Consider the following 20,192-nt stretch of genomic DNA (forward strand, 5'->3'; position numbering starts at 1 on the left):
ATATATATATATATATATATAGTTTAGCTATGTATGTGTATATATATATATATATATATATATATAGTTTAGCTATGTATGTGTATATATATATATATATTTATATATACACATACATAGCTAAACTCTGCTGGTTTTCTACCCGAAGTATTTGTAAACAACAAGGCGATTTCCTCTATAGTGAGCCAGTGACAGTTGAAAAATAACTCCCTTCCGGCGTTCCATTCCCCTGTCGGGAGTTATTTTTCAACAGTCTCCAGCTCACTATAAATTATCCCTTACGGAAGGAGCTGAGGTGGTTGCTGTGTTTCTGCCGTGTCTCTTAGTTTACATGTCGGTGGAAGCTATGAACGAGCTAACCCTCGTCTGCTGACTTTTAAAAATGCCGGCTATTTTGTCACTTTCTGTTGACGTCACATCCCGCCTTGAGTACCAGTCAGCACCAAGTAAACCCCAAGCCCCAGCCAGGAGTCTCTCGGGGCCGTTCTGAGTACCTACTCCGAGGCAGGGATTTGTTTAGCCCCTGTAAAAGTTCCAGAACTCTGTCCTTCGGGGGTGGTTCCTGCGGTGGAGACAGGCACCAACGGCCCAGTAAAATTACCCCGCATAAAGTTCCTGCGGTGGAAACGGGCCTTTAGAAATGGGAATTCATTCTGGCCCTACAGCACTTCAGTTAACACCGTTTTTCAGTCCTCAGTTGGTTAATTGTTACGTTTTTTCAATTAATTCGTTCTTATAATAGTTTTTTCTTATAATTTATTGGGCTGCAATTAATTTTGGAACTGTTTTCCTGAAAGAAAGAGAAACTATATTTAGACAAAAACCTGTGCCAGTACAATTACGTCCCTGTCAGAGTCATGATTGTGGTCCCTTAACCTAACCCATGCCATGATAAGCAAAAACAGAGCTGGGGAACATCTTTCTCAGGTTCCCATTATGTGCCATGTAAGTCTGGGAAAGACAGAACCCTGGGAAGATTTATATGCAACTAGTTTTTAAGGACATAGTATTGTCACAATAATGTGCTTTGGTGAAAGGACTCATCTAACTTGCGTGCTAGTGATTGTCATAACAGCTGCAAATGGCTGTTTCTGTTGACCTTACAAAAATGGGGCATCGTGTCAGTACAGGTAGAGCACTGAAGTTGCACTTGCACAAGCCTATTTATCAAATTCTATTCATACCTTACCATCAGTTACTCATTCAACAGCAGCTTGGCTACCAGCTGACTGACCAATGCCCAGTCACATTCAACCAGCTGTGGCAATTATAACCTGGCACTTGTTGCTATTACTCTGCTGATACTGTATCTTCATGTCAACACAGTTTCCTGCTGCAGCGCTCTCCACCTACCCAACCTCCTCCTTAGTGCTAGTGTTGTTTTAATTAAGATTTAATGTTTATGTGTGTGCTTTGTTAAGGGGGGATTTGTTCTCCCAGTAGAATCATCATAGCAGCACTGATTCTTCAAAGAGCAGGGCCTTTTCTGCAAGCTAACTATATAACCATATGTTTAACACCGTCAATTCTTGGATGTGACTGTTTCTGACTTTGACACATGCTATACTAATGCATCATTGTAAACTGTATCTAATCTTTTATCTGAGTAAGGTGACTAAATCAGGTATGCTGGGATTTCCAGTGGGTAAAGATACATGATATTTTTATTAACTATTCCAACACCTAAACTCAAAGCTTCCAACACTGGTACAAGGAATAAACGTACCACCATATACTATCCCGCTTACTCCAATCTTTATCTCAAACCTTACATTAATTATAACCTCAAACTGGAATGTTAAAGAAGTATTTCACTGCTGGAAGGATGGTATTTTCATAAAACTGGGCTGTCTATGCAGTAGAAAGACACAAATACTTTTGAAATTGGTGCTACACAACTATAGAATACTGAGGAAAAGGGCTGTGGCATTTGCTTTTGCTCAAGAGGTAGAAAACCTACAACTACCAGAATGCACTGCGCCACACCCAACCAATAAACGTTCTCACCGATGGGTGACGTAATCCATGCTTGTCTATTTTATATGGTGACCGGCTGGTAACAAACAATCTCATATTTCAGTTAAACAGAAAGCAAAAATATGTTTCTAAAAACACTGTAGATGAGAAACAGGCAATGCACCAACAGAATCTTGGTTTAAATTTGATCAGCATTGCTTAGTTTTACCGTTTTTCAGTCTCTGTCTTCACAATTCAGGAAATAGTATGGCCCCCACTTAATGATCACAAACTCTCATATTACAACCAAATAGTGTGCTAACATACAGTATGTTGACATTTTAGCTGAGAAGTAAACAATACAGTAAAAGAATCTTGGTTTTTATTTGACCAGCACTGCCTGTTTTACAGTTTGATGGTGTTTGGTCTGAGTTTAGAAGAAAGAGGAGGGCGGCCTACTCTCGCTTGACTCGTGTCTGTACTCTTTGTGTCTGTGGTTGCTGTCATATGAATTGCGAAAGTACAATTGCAGTTTGAGTAACAGGCCAAGAGCAGGCGAAAGTCACAACTTGAGCTGGAAGATGAGCAGGGAGTTCTGGGAGCTGGTATGATGAAGGTAAGTTTACCATAGTTCATTTACACATACTACCCACACTGTTACGATAGCAAACTGGCTGCCCCCCCCCCCCAAACCACACACAGTCCATTCAAAGTCCCCAGGCTGTGTGTGCACTGATAAAGTGTACTCCCCGAGTGACTCCCCTGCTGCACCTAGCACCAGCGACATGCAGAAGATTGTCATGCCAGATTTGTTCGACATGAAGCGATGGGAAGGAAACATAACTGCAGGGAATGTACGAGAGAGATGAACATCCAGTGTGAAAAAAACATGAAAGGGGACCACAGAGCGGGGGTGTCTGGTGTGCTCAACTGGTACCAGCGACTGCATACTGATGTACTCAAATATGCACGCACTTAACAATAATCAAAGAAATGCATATTCACGTAAGCTGCAGTTACTTTCATGAGAGTTTGTCTCGGCTGAGGTCCTCTTAGGACACAAGGAGAAATGACTTTTGGGAATGTGACACACTGGCGTGAGTCTTTTTCTGACTGATGGCGTGGAAACTTTCAGACGAACATCACAGAACTGAGTTTAATGCGAGTCAAACAACCATTAGTCTCGGCCCCTGCTTGGATCTGAGCACAGCCGCATTTATTTTCAAACAGAGTGCGCTCCTCATGGCGATTAGATGCCGTCCATTTAATAAATCACAGCCTTTGATTGACAGTATTCTCAAGCAGCTGGCCATTAAACTGACAGAGATGAGAGAACTGTAAAATTTTAAACTGAAGCGAAAATACAAAATCATATTCTCTCTCCCAGCAGGGACCCACCTCGACAAAGAGAAAGCCCTGACTTGATCAGCTAGAGCAAACACTAGCGAGAAACATGCTCAGGGTGAAGCAGGGACTGTCATGGGTCCTTGTTAATGTAATAAACTGCAGAGTATAAACAGGCTCCATAGGGAAGGCCTTTGATCAAACTAACATCTCCCCCATGTGTGATGTATTTGAATCTAGAGAAAAAAAATCTGGTTATGTACCTTTTTATCCTGCTCTTTCATCTTCCTCTGTTGTGAGTAGCGCAACCTCTAGAAATCTCATTCTCTTGCTTAATCACAGATGCACACACAAACACATACAATCTCCTTTCTACTTCCACCTCCATCTCTCTCACCCACTTTCTCATTTTCACTATTGAGCCCCTGCCTCTCCATCTCCGGCTCACGGCTCTTGATGAGTTTGTGAGTCACTGAGGAGAGACGAGGATTTGAGCGACAACCCGGCACTCTGAACCTCCAGTGGAAGCTGATAATCCACGGAAGCGAGAGGTGCCGACAAAATTCGGCTAATACCCAAACAATTGCTATCGGTGCGACTCCCACTACGGTGACAAAGCCCAACACAAATTTGGCTGTTATTGTGTACAAACAGAAAGCCACTATCTGTGTGAAAATGACTATGGCACGATATGAGATGAAATCCTGTGAATTTGATGTATATACAGAAAAGCATCTTGTCCTTGGCCTTGTTGTCAACACATCACATACAGTATAACAATTAGCCTTAGATGACAGCTTCTGAATCTGACACCCTCACTCAGGAAGCCCTGTTATACAGCGACACCTAAACGCAGTGATAATTAAATTTGAAATAACAGAAAGGGACAGAAGTGCCAAAAAACTGTTGTGGATGTATTTGCCATAAAGGTTTAAATAAACTTCTTTAGCTTCTTCTTTGGCTTACAATAGGCATTTTCTGACAGAGGAATCTTTCCATAGATATGTAGCAATGGTTATGTCACTTTGTTTACAATATGAATACAATTATTTTTTTATGTAATTATTCTAGTAATGTCCAGTGATTGTCCAGATCGCCCATGTTTTCTCCTTGTGTGAGGGAGCTACGAAACATCTAGTTGTAAATTCCGTTGCGGAGGACGGTAAAAAAGTCAAAATATTTTAACTGTGAATGACAACGGCATCTATGATTACCTTTGCCAGTATTCTCTGCTGGTCTCATCTAATTTTAACATCCTGCTCTTGTCCACTAAATTGATATTCAGTTTGCTATCTACTGTCTGCCGCAGCATAAGAACCCCCCTTTTGTTGTGTCCACACTGTAAGAACTAGGAATGATCATAGTTCTTGGAAACACCATTTTGAGTTACTTTTTTTTAAACTCCTATTTCAGAGTAGGTACTTTACCAGCAAAAAAGGAACCTTAAGTGACTAAGTGACAGTAATTGCTCCAGACGTAAGTATACATTGATTGGTGGAACACAGCCAATGTCAGTCAGCATAATGGCAACTGACATTTTTAAAAACCTGTTAGCCATGTAAACAACAGACATAACAAAACACCAACAACAGCTTGCAATGAAAGCATGGAAGAAAATGCGGACGAATGGACTGACAGTGAAGTCCAGGCTTTTACTGAGCCTATACTCTTATGTGCCAATGGAAATATAACGGGATTTTAATTCGTCAAAGCTATACTGACCACTGTCAGACTAACAGTACTTCACTTTGGCATTCTTATTCATGGTGCAAATGCAAACTGAAGAAAAACCCTTGAAGGTATGTAGTTTGGCAGTTCCTCTCAGGCAGCCTCCAGAACTGTGTGGACCAATCTGGTAGTTCTGGTAGCTGTAGGTTTTCTCCCTCTTGAGCAAAAGCTTCCCTTTTCTGTTTTCTCTGGCTCTATAGCACCAATTTCAAAAGTATTTGCATCTTTCCACTGCATAGACATTCTAGTTTTATTAAAAGGCCATCTCTCCAGCAGTGAAATACTTCTTTAAGGAAACAATGCTCTTTTTAAGAAACGCACCTTTTCCATTATTGTGATGATGCATTTCCATTAAGAGGTCATGTTTGCGAGAGAGCCAAAGGCACTGAACAAAACAAAACAGCCTTTGACAGTTTGCTGTGTCATGATAAAGTCACTTCTTAGTAAAAAGCCTCCATTTTAGCTTGGGATAACAGCTTTTACAGATACATTATGTATGCCATGAGTTAGAAAAATGTCCATAGTGTTTAACAAGAACCAGTTAAAGAGAAATTAACTTCTACATAAACTTGCATTGTTCTCTATAGAGAACACACAGTTAATAAGGTAATGCATTAGCAGTATATTTGACACACACAATAATACTCAGATTTTACCACTGAAAAGTGGTATTACTATAATTACTGATAACAGCTGAGTAGTTGATCATAATGATCAATCAGTATCTTGTTATCAGACTGGTAACACTAATGCAATACTACTGTTGACAGCACTGTAGCTGCTGTAAATATCGTTAGCTTCACAGACTGACGGGATCTACTGCGTCACAGCCCTGAAGCTTGGAAGTCTCAATTCAGAGCTCTTAAGGTGATATCTTGTTCATACAAAATAGGTCAACTTTGGCAAATGTTGCCCGCAAAAAGATAAAAATTCATGTTGCCACTCAGGGCTTCCATAGAGTGTATAGAGTGGTTCTGCTTGCACAAAACCATTGTTGGCAAAGTGTTAATTGTACAGACAGGCATGCAGACAGAGAGCACAAACAGCCCTTTTAGATAGCTAACATACATTTCTCCATCCAACTTAATTAAACAGGGGTAGTTAATGTAAATTGTACTTAAAAATGTGGGTCTGGTGACTAAAGAAAAGTACTTTTTCAATTTAAAAAAATGTATCGTTCGGCCCTAGCTACTCCCAAACCAGAACTCCAAAATGTCTTGGCAGCTGTCAAATGGTCACACGTGGTGATGATAAAGCCTAACTGTGCCTGTGGAAACATATTCAAAAATCACTGTTTATTGTTGAAGTAAAATGTTTTCAAGGCAAATAAAAATGACCATACAATAAAGTGGCTCTGCTTTGCTGGTCTGTGTGACGAGACCAGAACCCAAGCATTTTTAATTTGGCAATGGTGGATATTTTCACATGGAAGGTCTGCCAGAAATGACAAGTAGTTAATGAAACACGGGACTGGAGCTGTGTGTGTCTGGCAGAGTGTGTGTGCGAGTGTGTTGTTGCTCTGCAGGTGGTGACTGGAGGCTTAATGAAAGGGCCAGTTGTTTTGCGGGGCTGATTTGCAGAGAGCAGATGGATCGGTCTCTCGGTCTCTCTGGTCTCAATCTTGTCCCACATTGCTGCTGTCGCCCCATTTAACAGCCAATTTCCTGCCAGCTCATCACAAACACACATACCCACACACACAAAGGGAGAGAGCAGCAAAAACAGTGTGAGGTAGTAGACCACAGAGACGTGCATAAAGGGAGAAAAGAGGGTGAAACAGTGGGGCATACACAAACAAATGTACCCGAGGCACACAGGAGATGATAGAGATACAGGCATCTTTTGTGCATAGACAAGCACAAAAGTATTTAAGTATATAAAGGGATACACACACAAATATATATGTCGACACACACACACACACACACACAAAGTGAACCCCTATGGGGACACACACGTGGACACTATAGAGTTTTTAATGAGCTTGCACCAGATGTCTTCCCAGGCTGCAGTGCATGACTAGTTGATTAATCAAGTACATTTTACCAAGAAACACCAACACATACACACTAATCCCAATTGATCACACAAACATAGTAATCTCAATTTATCACAAACACAGTAATCCCAAATGACCTCCTCCCATTATCTCTCTCACACACACTGCGCCTGAATTTGTAATATGCTTCTGCATCAACGCATTCAGTGAAGTCCGCTATTTTCTGTTTCCATTTCCACTGGTTCATCCCTCTCTCTGACACATTACAGCACACACTCACGCACACCAACACCTGACTGATTCACACTAATAGTAACACTTGCTCCATCTTTCACTTGCTCCCACACCCACGCAAACTGACACATGGCATGCTCAGCTACCATTGTGCGTACGCACATGTGGAAGCGCCTTCAGAGCGCAGGATTTCCCATTTTAACTCAAGCAGTGGTGAGAAGTGGCTGGCCTCCACAATATGACCTCTGACTTTTAATCTTCGCACCTTGCACAGCAGGAGATTACAGTGGCACTCCTTTTTTTCTGCCTTGCCACTGGCAGTCAGCCTTCACTCCGGGTCATGTGATATCGCCCGCTGGCCAATGTGTAAATGACATTGTGTGGGTGAGATATGGCTTTTGCCGGACACAGGCTTCAGTGTCCGTGCAACACGATTAAAGCGACCAGTGCAGTGTGGAAATTCATGGTTGTTAGAGTTGCAGTATTTGAACTGACATTTATGTCTGTGGGCAAATGAGCATTCTGAGAAGTACCTCAATATTACTGTGTCAAAATATGATGCTTCACCTTCAGGTAATGCTAATGTATTTTTGCTTTTTGTTTCACTTTGCATGCAAAATCACAATTGTGTCCCCATTTGCTCTAAAACTTGCTCTGCTCTTACCAGTCTGAGCATTTACATGCTGACTATTTAGCATAGGGATGTCAGTTTCTGTTCATTTTGCTTTTGATAACCTGACACCCATTAACCAATAACTTAACTTTTTAAGAAAACAAAAAAATGCAAAATGACTTGAAATACAAGAGGCTCTTACCTTGGAGTCTAGCGCTTAATTGACTGAATGAGCTTTAGCGCCACATTTCAAAGTGCTATCCATTTAGAGCTGGTGAAAATGTATTCTTATGTGTTGTAAATGTCTTAACTTTTAATTTATTTTCTGTTGGCTTTGCTGAGAGACAGCTGGCTTGCCATGTTCACATTTGAAAATATGGTGCCTCTACCCACCCACTGGTCTCCACTGGGTAGCTAGTGGCTCTGCACTGCACATGGGCTGTGCGGGAGCTGCTAGAAACAGTGCTTATTCATTGATTACCGCTGGTAATGCTATGCCATGGCAGTATGACCGCTTTGTTGCAAAATCATTGCAAAGCTGCAAAACCCCTTTAGCATCACTAGTCGTGCTGACACTGCTAACCATGCTAACAGAGCTAACATTAATAACATAGTTAACAATGCAAAAGTGGTGTCGGCTCAAAATTAACCCGCTTACTCACCAGGCCAACCTCAGGGGGACACCTGTAGGTGGGCACAATGTTTCCGCAGCCAGGCCGCCCTGCCACCATGGGTTGTGACGGCATTACCAGCAGCAGTCTCTGAAAGCAGCCAGTAGCAGTGCTGCTAGCTAGCTCCCTCTTAACCCTGGTGCTGCACAATACAGAGCAGAGGTGGCTAGCTCACCAGTACAGCACCTTATTAACTTTGTGGGGTACAGCATAGTGCTAATACTACTACTGAACTGACGAGTATCAAATTTAACCTATAGACCAACATGCTTAACTGTCTTGAAATATTGTCGCTGCTTAACTAATTAACAGTTTACCACTGGTATCCCTAGTTTAGAGCTATATAAGGTTATTATTATCAATTCAAGTGCAGGAGCAAGATCACGCCTCAACCTAATTCTATTTCCTGTACCTGTCTGTACAGGCATGTCTAACCCCTTTCTCTCTCCCATTTGTCTAAGTTTTCTCAACCATCTCCTCCACATCCTGTTCCTCTTTCTCTCTCATGATGAAGCAGAAGCTCAGCAAGACGTGCCTCCATCTTGATTCTCACTCCCGAGTTCTTCGACGCCTCCAGGCCCATCATCGATCCCCATTCAACCCTCTGTTCATCCCCTTATACTCGACTTACTTCATCTCATTCTTCAACCCCTTGCATCGCTCTATGCCTGACCCTCATCCACCCCTTCATGACCCCATGTCTTTGTAAGTGAAAATGTGTGAGGTGCTTGCCGGTGGCGATACCTCTGTACTCAACTCAACCACTGACTCAAGGCAGTCTCGGGAAATGCAGAGAACATCAGTGCGTCATCAGACCATAATTTCCACTAGTGGTTACAGCAAAAGTTATATAGGCTTGCTTTAATGGACTTCCATATGATGAAGAGTCTCACAGAGAATCCTGAGTGAGTTTAGGGAAGCTGTAAAATGCATTTTAGACTGGATTGCTTATAATTCTCTAAAGTCATCAAGGATAGTGCAGGATAAAAAGTGAAGTGATATTGTCAGTCAACATTAAGTGGATTAACTCTGTTTTATATTATGCATTTACACAACATTTCACCAAACATCTACGTATATTCACATGTATTTTCATATATACATCTCATGCACACAGCCCCAGCATATACTGCTGCGGCAATCAGTGTAGAATCCTTGAAAGAAGTGAGCGAGAAACCCACAGATATAATATTAGCCACCCACGCTGCTGTCACTGCTGGGGATCAGACCAATAACTTCCAAGCTACTGGCTGCCATCTCTACTTCATGTCCCACCACCATATCAATCTTTTTTTTTCTTTCTTTTTTCTTTTACAAGCTGGTTGATTTATCTCTCACCGCTTGACCACAACTATTGAAAAAGCAGCTTTTCTGCTGAAGGTTATATGAATGAAATTCACTGGTCACACTGGTTCCACAATGTAATTTACATTTACTTTCTGATTTCTTTGCTTCATTCTACTGTTCTAGGCTATTTTATTCTTCCAGTGACAGGTGGTGCGGCTTTGACAAAGTGGCACACGGCAGTGAAGTGCCAGCAGGACCGTGGAGAGTTATAGCACAGCGATATGCAGTGACATTACAGCATTTCAAGTCAGTGAAGGGACTATTTACACACAAACACACACATGCACTGTCTCACACACGCAGCACATGTCAGTACCTTCTGTGCGGATGGTGAAGGGGGAGTCTCCCAGTCTCTTGGCTGAGAACTGCCCCCCCAGAGAGGTCATTAGAAAACACAGGCTGAAGAAGCCTATCCCCACCACGAATATCCTGCAACACAGAGGGAGGAGAGAGGGAATAGATGAGAAGGGAGTTGAGAAAGATAGACATATTTATAGGGACGGGCAGGTAAATAGATGTTTTGGGTGAGTAGTTGGGAAATATGAAGATGAGGATAGAGAGGGGTGAATAGTGAGGTGTTTAGAGGCAGAGAATGAAGTGAGTTAAGAGTAAGAGGCTTGAAAAACAAAAGGAAGAATGTAGGCAGATGAGCAAAGCCGACAATTATGGCAGACAGGTTTGGAGGAAAAAATGATCGGCAGCAAAAGAAAAAGACAGAGGAAAAATAGAGATGGAAAGATGAGGGGGTAAGGGAAAATGGAGAGGAGTGCAGAGGAGGAAGAGACAGTCAAGAAACAGTAGGCAACACTTCCAGAAGGCAGAACGTAAATAGAGCAGCGATCACACATAGAAAAGTAGAAATTTGAAGCCAAAGGGCACTTGAAACATTTCGGTGTTTTGATGTTATCAGTTGGCATAGGTCTAGGACAACTGCCAAAATATGGGTGAGCAGTTTGTTCCTAAGTGCAGGCAAAATGGATGCTATTATTTATGCAATATCAGAGGCACGCAGCGGGGAAGGGAAAAAAAGGCAAGAAGAGGACAGATGACAGCTAAAAACACTTAGATATTTAAAGGGATACTTCACCAATTTTCAACTAGCTTTGCCTCATAACAACGTGGTTAGTGTGTGTGAATGAACTGTGGTAAATCTCCCTGCACCCCTCCCAGCGTTTTTGCTGGCTCCTGGGCTGTTGCTCGAACTACAGGCTGCACTTACACATTTTTGTGTTGCTCATACCCATTAGGGATGGGCATCAATTTTCGATTATCGATGATTGATTGTTAAGGCTTTTGATCGATCACAAATAATTTTGATCGATACTCGCAGTGTTTCCCCTACAATGCCTGGCATAGGTCCGGCGAGCCACCGTGCCAACTAGACCCCCCACCCGGCAAGTTGCCGTGCCAACGAGACCCTTCCGCCCGGCGAGCATGGCGGCTCGACGGGCCTACGAGACTCCCGCCGGACCTATGCCAGGCAAAAAATCAGAAACAGACGGAGGCTCTCATCGCTCTCCAAAGCCTCGGCGGCTTCCCTTGAGGCCTCTGAAAACACTACGCCATTGAAAGACGGAGGTTTTGCTGAAAACTGAAGCCTGTAACTCTGGCTGGCAACGGTTGTAAACACCCAGGGGTGAACTGCGCATGCGCGCCATTCTTCCTCTTTGGCCTGGGGGGGTTGAAGCTCAAAACTGGGGCAGCTGCGCTCTCTTGCAGCGACAGTCTGCACTGCACTCTTTTGTTTTCTCTCTTTTGAAATACTCGCTTATCAATTAATCGATAATTGATCGTTAATTTTTTTGATGATCGAATAAAGAATTTTGATCGTTTGCCCATCCCTAATACCCATGCCACCACCACAGACATCAAGAGTATAGAACCTCTCTCTTTCTCCCTCTCAAACTCAGACTAAACTCTGATCAAATGTCAAAACTAGGCAGTGCTGATCAAATATAAAATAAGATTATGCACTGCCTATTTTGCACTGAAAATGTAGAGACATATTTTAGTGTATTGCTTAGCTGTAAGAGCAAGAGTTTGTGGACAGGAAGTGGGCACTATACAGTTTCCTACATAGTGAAAACAGAAGCTAAAAAAACAAAAACGGATCAAATGGTAAAACTAAGCAGCGCTAAGTTACTGTTACTGTGTTGCCTATGTCTCGCCTCAAATGTTTTCAGAAACATGTTTTAGCCACTGTTAACTGTAATACGGATGAGTTCGGATTACATCATCCGCCAGCAGGGGCATTTATTGGTCCAGTGCAGCACTGTGGACTCTGGTACTTGTAGGTTTTCTCCCTCTTGGGCAAAAGCGAATGCCACAGACCTTGTTTTCTCTAGTCATATAGCACCAATTTTAAAAGTATTTGCATCCGTCTACCGATTAACAGCCTAGTTTTATGAAAAGACTATCTTTTCAGCAGTGAAATACTTCTTTAAGGTGAGAATAAATAAACTTAATGCCAACTAAAGTGTCTGAGCGCTAAAACTGGTCTCCCTCAAGCCTCTGTCTGCAGTCTGCAATACAAAAAATTACGTCAACAAGACACAGTGTTTAATGTATGAGTTGCTGTGTCATCCTGAGATATCAAATATGTTTACATTCTAAGGCCAGTTTTCTGATCACTGCTTTGTGAGTTACAAAGTGCTAAAATGATTTTGTTGAAGTCTGCCTCAAAAGAATATTCACCTGCCTACATGTACAGTAAAAGAGTGCCAAGCTGCAGTAATAGATTATATTGTACTGAACCCAAGAGATGTCCTGTTGTAATGGAAATCCAGCTTCATACTTTCAATGTCCACATGGGAGCATGTGACATAAAAGTCATCATCTGCCCATGTCTGTGAGTGTCCATGCAGACCCCTATGTGGACGTGGTCATGAAGCCCAAAATTTGTGACCATCTGGACGTATGCATAGAAAGCACACCAACAGCACTCCAGTTACAAAATATAATCTCTTGTTCCACACTCCGGTCCAGCTGCACCTCTAGCTGGTTTGCCAAGAAGAAGTATTTGAAGATTAGAAATGTTGGCCGTTTCTTTAATAGCAACATTGTGCAAGGAGATCCGCAGTTACCCACATTTTTACCATATAACTTGTCTTTAAATGAATACAACGATAGAAAAAATAACAGGAATAGGAGTGTGGGTCCAGAAATGCACATGTATGGTTAGTCAAATCAAGTGGGTGTCCCCATGGCCAGTATGGGCAGCAGGGGTAATTTCAGTCACCAATAGGTCTAACTCTTGCAGTGCACATGTGGGAAAGTCAGAATTGTTTTGAGATGAACTTGATAAAAATGTGAACCATCCTTTAAGGTGGTCACCAGTCACCAGAAGAAAATTGTACACTTCTGCAAACCATGGATACGTGACAACTGTACGTTTTACACGTATCACATCAACGTTTCTAAGGTGACGCAGTATATGAGCTGACTTTGTCATCAGGAGGGAACCGTGAGTGGTGTGACACCAAGGCAAGTGACAACCCATCACTGTGTTTCCACCAGGGATAGCACCAGAAAAGCTGGGGTTTTTTAATCAAGACACTGTTACATTTCCAGCCAGGATTGTGCAATGAAAAGTGTGTATTTTAAGCCAGTCTTTACCTAACCATAATCAAGTGGTTATTGTGCCTAAAGCCAACTACAGCATTGTTGAAACATAGAGCTAGATAAAGATTTAATGTATTTGCTACACAAAAACAAAATACAAACACAATATATCAGTGGTTTGCATAAATGTACGATGACAACATTTATTCTGGGGATTGGGTTGTGATATTTTAAAACCCATCAGGATGTGGGCTCCGAGCTGTAGCGCAGAGCTGGCTTTGAAACATAAACCTCTGCTTTACCCCACTTTATGGCATGGATCTGTTATTTGAAATGCTTTCGTACCTCAGAAGGGAAAATAAAATGAGACTCTGTGTGGGTTCTCCCTTGTTAGACAGCCATGAGAGAATCAGATCTCTGACTTAAAAGAGCTGAAAATCAGGTCTTTTGTATCTGTGTAAATCCTGCCCTAGTTAAGCTACTAGCTTCACTCTATATGGATCAAAGGTTATCTTATGATGCCAAGACTCTTTGGGGAACCAGAGAGGCAAAGCTGTCTGTGATTCTCATCCGCTGGACAAAATACCAGTCGGTCTCCATGACTAACAAGTCCTACTTTAAAAATCCTTGCCGCTGCTAAACCCCACTAGAGAGAATTCTTGGAAGATTTTGTAGAAGTAGTGCAGCACAGAGGCAGATTTATATGACAAAGAATGGCTCACACTTCAGCACTAATACTACATATTTTAGTAGTTGATGCCATTTACCTAAATGTCCTCATCATCTACATTTGTTTGGGTAATGCATTGTAATCTTTAAAAATACATAGAGCCCCAACAACAAACAAGCACTTACAAATTATATCCAGCATGTGAGGATTGTATCTGAAGCAATATAATGTCATAAAACAGCAGGAAGAAAATGGACTTTTGTGATATAATTATCACAATTCACTGGATAATTTAAGGCCATCCTTGCACAGGTAACCCTTAAACTCACAACGTCCACACCAGGAGTTGGAAAATTGAATGTTAATATAACAAATGAATAAATTATTCATAACTATGACTTTCTCTTCAAAGCCAGGCGAGAGCTGTTTGCTTGAATGCATGGCCCAGTGTGAAATCTGACAGCACTTCCTGGAATAGTAAGTAGCTCCAGTCACGCAAAGTTCTGAAAGAAGTCTCTTAATATTGATGAGGCTGTAAGAAATGAGTTTCTATCAACAGCAAGGAAGAATGGCCACTTAAAAGAACATTTGCTAGAGTGATCTGATTGACCCAAAGGGATCAAGATGATGTTGAATAATCTGTTAAGTATAGAGCGTGGTGGGTTTGGCAAGCTCCCACAGTGACTTTATATTCCAAGACAGAGCCAATGTGTCTTGTCCTGGGTTTGGAGTACAACGGCGTCAAGGACAGGCAGTGGGATGTGGCTCTTTGAGAGGAAGCTGTTTACCCTTGTACAACACGAGAACATATTGACAGTGAATAATCATCATCGTCAAGGCTCTTCTCTAATGGGTTGCATCAAACATGATTACAGCTATAAAGTCATTGCAGTTAAACTGGTCATTTATCTTCGTTTTCCATACATTTCGAAAGCAAAGTGATCACATTACATTTTTAGCTGGAGTTGGATCTAATGAATTACAGCGCTGATTACACTTGTAACAAGACAAACTGTAATTTATGTATGAATACATGTTGAAATTAGACTTCCCAATTCCAATCATCGCCTTCAATTGCTGGTGGCAGGAACTGATTATTAGACACTTTAATGTGACGATCACTGTGATCATCAGGATTAGAGCAACAAGCTTCAAAGTGAAGTGTCAGCAGTGTGTCAATGGTTGCCCCTGCACGCAGCATTTTCTTTATTGATTTACACTATCAACATGGGCAAATTATAATCATACTGTATTTATATCAAAGTCGCAGCATCTAAGCAGCTGGCACATGCTTATTCACTGTGGCTTCTCATTTACCTCTCTGTCTCTCCCAGGATACTGTAATATTATGAAATAATAAAACATTACCCCCATCTGTTCCAGGCATATTGCGGAATGAATTAGAATAGCTCAATCATTGTCAGAGGACCACAGAGCAGCAATACATTAACTGATGTGAATCCAATCCCAAACAATCATTACCATGAAGGGATTATTTGTCATGAATATGACATCTGATCTAGAGATATACCTGCATGGATTATGCCCTCACTATAAAACCATCTGGTCAGCAAGTCAAGGAGGTGGAAGCTGAAAATCAGAATCACTGACCTGATTTAGGATAAATCTTTATACATTTCAGCTGCCACATTGTTTGCTTTCCATTCTCATCCTCAGTGCCTTGTCTTATTAAAGTCAGGGAAACTGAAGAGGCCCAGTGTCAGATTTGAAAAGATAAAGGGGTTGCGCAGAGGACAGGAAGCAAAACCGGCTGTTTTTACAGCTTACCATTAACTTTTCCAATACAAATTATCTACTCTCGCTGTGATCTAAGGATTATTAATCCTGTGTGCGTGCCTGTGTGCGTGTGCAGGAAAAAGCAGCAATGCCTGACTGTAAGCAACACAGCGATTGATGGAAAGAGAAGGGGGGGGGGGGGGGTAAAAGAGAGAAAAATATTAAGTTCATGTAGGTGTGCAGAAGCTGGCCCGATACTGTCCTAGGGCGATCGTTTCCTCTCTTTATCATTTAGCCGTTTTCCAAAGTGGCGTTAGGTGGGTGATATGAGAGGATTAGGCCCCGGTCCTGCCTGACGAGTCTTTAATTAACAGGCTTAAAGTAAATGCTCTGCTCCCTATAATTGGATCAGAAGGCGAGATCTGCTATCAGCTAATTGGCTTCCTCACACATACAGTATCAGATTTTGCCTCTAGGTAGATGATCTTGAAGCGAGCGGAGCTCTGCCAGGCGTGGTGTGGTTGTGTTAGTAGTGGTGTTTTCCAAGAAACTTTTCCTGGCGCCTGCACTAGCCTAAAATCACACGCATTAATTAATATTCCTCTTGGCTACAAATCAGCACACATTCACTTACATGTATCTTTATTGCCTGGAAATCTGTTGTGCAACAAGCCACTTTATCTCTCCCAATATTTTTATGTCTTTTTCTTGTCAAAACTATCCAGCAAAGGCAAAATCTCACCAAAATAATCTACTATTCATAGTAAAACGACTGAAAACCAACACCTGGGCTCGAGATCTGTTTTTATCTAGCAGATAATACACACACAAATCACCTGTGACAAGCTTGCATCATCTGTCTTGTCAAGGCTCGTGTAGCTTTGTCACAAAGCTGCTGACTTGAATGTGTTTAAATGAATTCTTGAAGAACTGAGTAGACACCAGGTGAAGCAATTCAGTGCAACCATCACCGGCTGCATCACTGCCCAAGCCCACTGGATAGATAGTTTAGAAAATGCAACAGTACTCACAGGTGGAAAGTAGGTAAAAGGTGAATGGTAGTATCCACTGGAGGAGATCCTCTAGCTTTTGTACCATTGCTAGTCACTCCAACTCCAATAATTATTGTACCTATGCCATTATTACCATTATGCTACCTATCAGGGCAAACAGAATAAAGCAGGTTGCCACAGCATGGCTCACTGGACTGTAAAGGTATCAACTGTTTAAGTGGTTAACATGTGTAACAGATTCCCATTTATATCCTCACAAATAAAGCCCAGCCACTCAGTGATAATGGAGCTACCCATGCAGTAAGAAACTAAGTTAGAGCTCGGCTGACTGGTGGTACAGGCTTCTTCATGATTTATAGCTGTCTGTTGTCCCTTTATTCATGTGGATCTTCATCTAATTCTAGTGGAGAAACACCTGGTTTGTGTGTGTGTGTGTGTGTGTTTAAGTGAGTGGTGACACACATTTAAGCTCCATATAATGTAACATTACACAATGCCATGGGAGGGGATGTAAGCAGTGGGAAAAACACATTATAATCAACAGTAACCAACCACAGTGCTGGAGGCTGAAGGGAAACTGGGTACAGAATAACGCCGTCAGCTCTTTGTCTCTTACCTGAACGGTTTGAACGTTAGTAGACATCTTCTGACCATTATTTTACCGTCGGTGCTGCCAGTAATCATTTCCCAAAACGAGCGACCCCTGACATTGTTGCTAACCTCCCAGCCTGGAACTTGATGTGACCAAACATTTTTATCTGCGTCCCATCCAGAGGTCCACAGCGGCGGTCAACTCGGTTATTTTACACGAACACGGCACCCGTAAGTGCTTCTTTATCCCTCCGGGAGAAATGGTGGAAAGTTTCATTCAGCAAGTCTCCTTTTTTCCGTGTGTGAAAATGTTTTTAAAGCGTTATCCCGTCGTCAGGCAAACACTCTGAATCTGAGGTGAAGTCGCTGCAGGTTGTGTCGACCGCCGGAGTCATATCCGATGTGAGTTCTGTACAAAAAATGGCGTTGTAGTCAAACATGTGGGTAAAAAGTGTGTATCGTTGTAAAGCTGTGTGTTTTCTGTCTGTGGAGGAGTGCACGGAGAGGAGAGCAAGCTTCGTGGACGTTTCAACTTCACGGCGAAGACAGCGCGAATGTGGCAAGTCAGCCGTATTGCCTCGTACTCGCTTACTTCTCACGAGGCAAGTTAGCTTCAGTGGAGTGACGAACATCCGGTTTATCCGTTCAAAATAAGAGCCCATCAGAACGGAAGGTAAAAAAAAAATATATATATTATTAATAAAACAATAATTATAATAATAATTAATAAAATAATGATATGAATAATTATTATTAATAGAATAATAATGATAATAATAATAATAATGATAAAAAGAAAAGAAAAGAAAAACATGTAAAGTCGTGTAATTTTATTTTTCAAACTGCAAATATAGAGAAAGAGGAAGGAAAGACAAGAAATGTATCTTCAGAGGAAAACATCCTACAAGAAAATTTTAAATGGAGACTTTTTGTTGTTGTTGTTTTTGTCTGTTTGTTTTAGCCTAAAGATTACGTAGTAGCGTTTAAACTTGTAATGCTAAAGTCACACCTGCACAAGTTGAAAAAGAAAATGTTGCATTAAAAGGGTGCAGTTAAGTTAATTTGCTCAGCGTATCCAGATGATCCTAGGTGGCATATTGGTCAGGATCTTTTTGTGATTATGTGTCTGTTCTGCTTCGTGTTATGTAATTGTGCTGAAAATAATAAACACACCTACAAAGTCCAGAGAGAGATATATTACAAAAAAAGGTTTCATAATCCATTCCAACGGCACACTTGCCCGTAGGTTAAATACTTACAGCAAACACATTTTGTTCTTTTATTTTGGAAGCATATCCCCACTGTTTCCTGTATCGTCGAGGCTTCCTCTAGCTGACTTGCCGCTGGTCCAGCAGCACAGTGATGGACAGGTCCGGATGGTCAGAAGCCTCCGCAGCCACATCCACCTTTGTATGGCGCCATCTATGGCTTTTAAGTTGTGACATAAAAAGCACTCAAGTAGCACTCAAAGCCTCAACTTTCTATGTCCCTGCCTCAGAAGGAGAAAAGCATTTACCACTTTACTGTAGCCTACTTTTCTTCAAAAAGGAGCATTTCTTTATGGGGCCAGTGAACTGGAGTAGATCACCAGCTTCTTTGGAAGTGTGATAGGTGATCTGAGTGATATATGTGGCTTTAGGCACTTTACATTATGGATTTTTGGTGGTGACTGACAGGGGAACAGTGTTGGAAGCACTGTGTTGAGCATCGCAGTTGATCATTTCAGCACCATGGACAGCGAATAAGATCAGGATGCAATAGTGACACCCAGCGGCAGGTAGTGTTACTGCAGCAGGTGTCACAGCAGCACCAGTTGTACTCATAGTAGTAGTTTTTTAGTGTAAAACTGATTACAGTGTGTGAAAACAGTGGGGAATGATGCACTATTGTTATATAACATTGAATAAAATAAGCTTTTCTTCATTTGGTGCTTAACATTACACCCACGCAACACACCACTCATGACACTACATAGAAATCGGCGCATACACACGAGGAGAGCCCCGGGCTACAACCTCAAACCATCTTATTGGTTCAGTTAAATTATTTGCAGTCAGTTTTAGTCGTAGCACAGATTATACAGTCTTTGTGGCCAGCAGAGCATTGGAGCAGAAATGGAGGCAGAAGGAGGAGATCTGCAGGGGACCAGACTGAAGATGACAGTGAAATCTCAAACTCCCTTCATGCATCGCTTGCCCTAGTACATGTGGATTTGACTGACAGCCCACCGCCCATGCAGGCTGTCCCTCTCTGTGGGTTGTGAGAATGGTTCTGCTCTATCAGCGGGAATCCATCATGGGATTTTTACACCTTTTGTTTGTTTGTGTGTGTGTGTGTGTGTGTGTGTGTGTGTGTGTGCTGGATGCATTTGAGTCCACACAAATGCATAGACACGCAGACATGCAGGCACACTCATACACAAAGTAAGAAATCACTGAAGTTTAAAAAGCATTTTGTCATACAGGGAGAATACCCAAAGGCACGAGGCTTCACCTGGCTTCATTCAGCCTCCAACAAAGCAAATCTAGACATAACCCCCGGCTGAATTTTAATGAATTAATCAGAAAATGTAGCACTATATGTATCATAGATACATTTTCAAAATAGCAAGAGCTGCCCACTGCAGCACAGAATGGTATTATTTTATTAGAAGAACCGAAGAGGAATTAAGTCTAATTCCAGAGTTGAGAAAGTGTTGCAGACCCTGTCACAGCTACAATGTGCAGCT

General features: G+C 41.8%; 1 protein-coding gene across 1 annotated transcript in view; it reads right to left on the minus strand.

Moving 5' to 3' along the window:
• LOC126389793 (alpha-1,6-mannosylglycoprotein 6-beta-N-acetylglucosaminyltransferase B-like) overlaps nucleotides 1–18,042 on the minus strand; it is a 157,916-nt gene extending 139,874 nt beyond the window's left edge. Inside the window, exons 1-2 of the mRNA XM_050043670.1 lie at nucleotides 17,490–18,042; nucleotides 10,209–10,321 (exon numbers count right to left, since the gene is read on the minus strand). Coding sequence (XP_049899627.1) covers nucleotides 10,209–10,321; nucleotides 17,490–17,557 — 181 coding nt within the window. The 5' untranslated portion in view covers nucleotides 17,558–18,042. The remainder of the gene's footprint in view (nucleotides 1–10,208; nucleotides 10,322–17,489) is intronic.
• Nucleotides 18,043–20,192: the final 2,150 nt, after the last annotated feature.

This window comes from Epinephelus moara, chromosome 5 (assembly GCF_006386435.1).
Source record: "Epinephelus moara isolate mb chromosome 5, YSFRI_EMoa_1.0, whole genome shotgun sequence".
Classification (NCBI taxonomy): Eukaryota; Metazoa; Chordata; class Actinopteri; order Perciformes; family Serranidae; genus Epinephelus; species Epinephelus moara.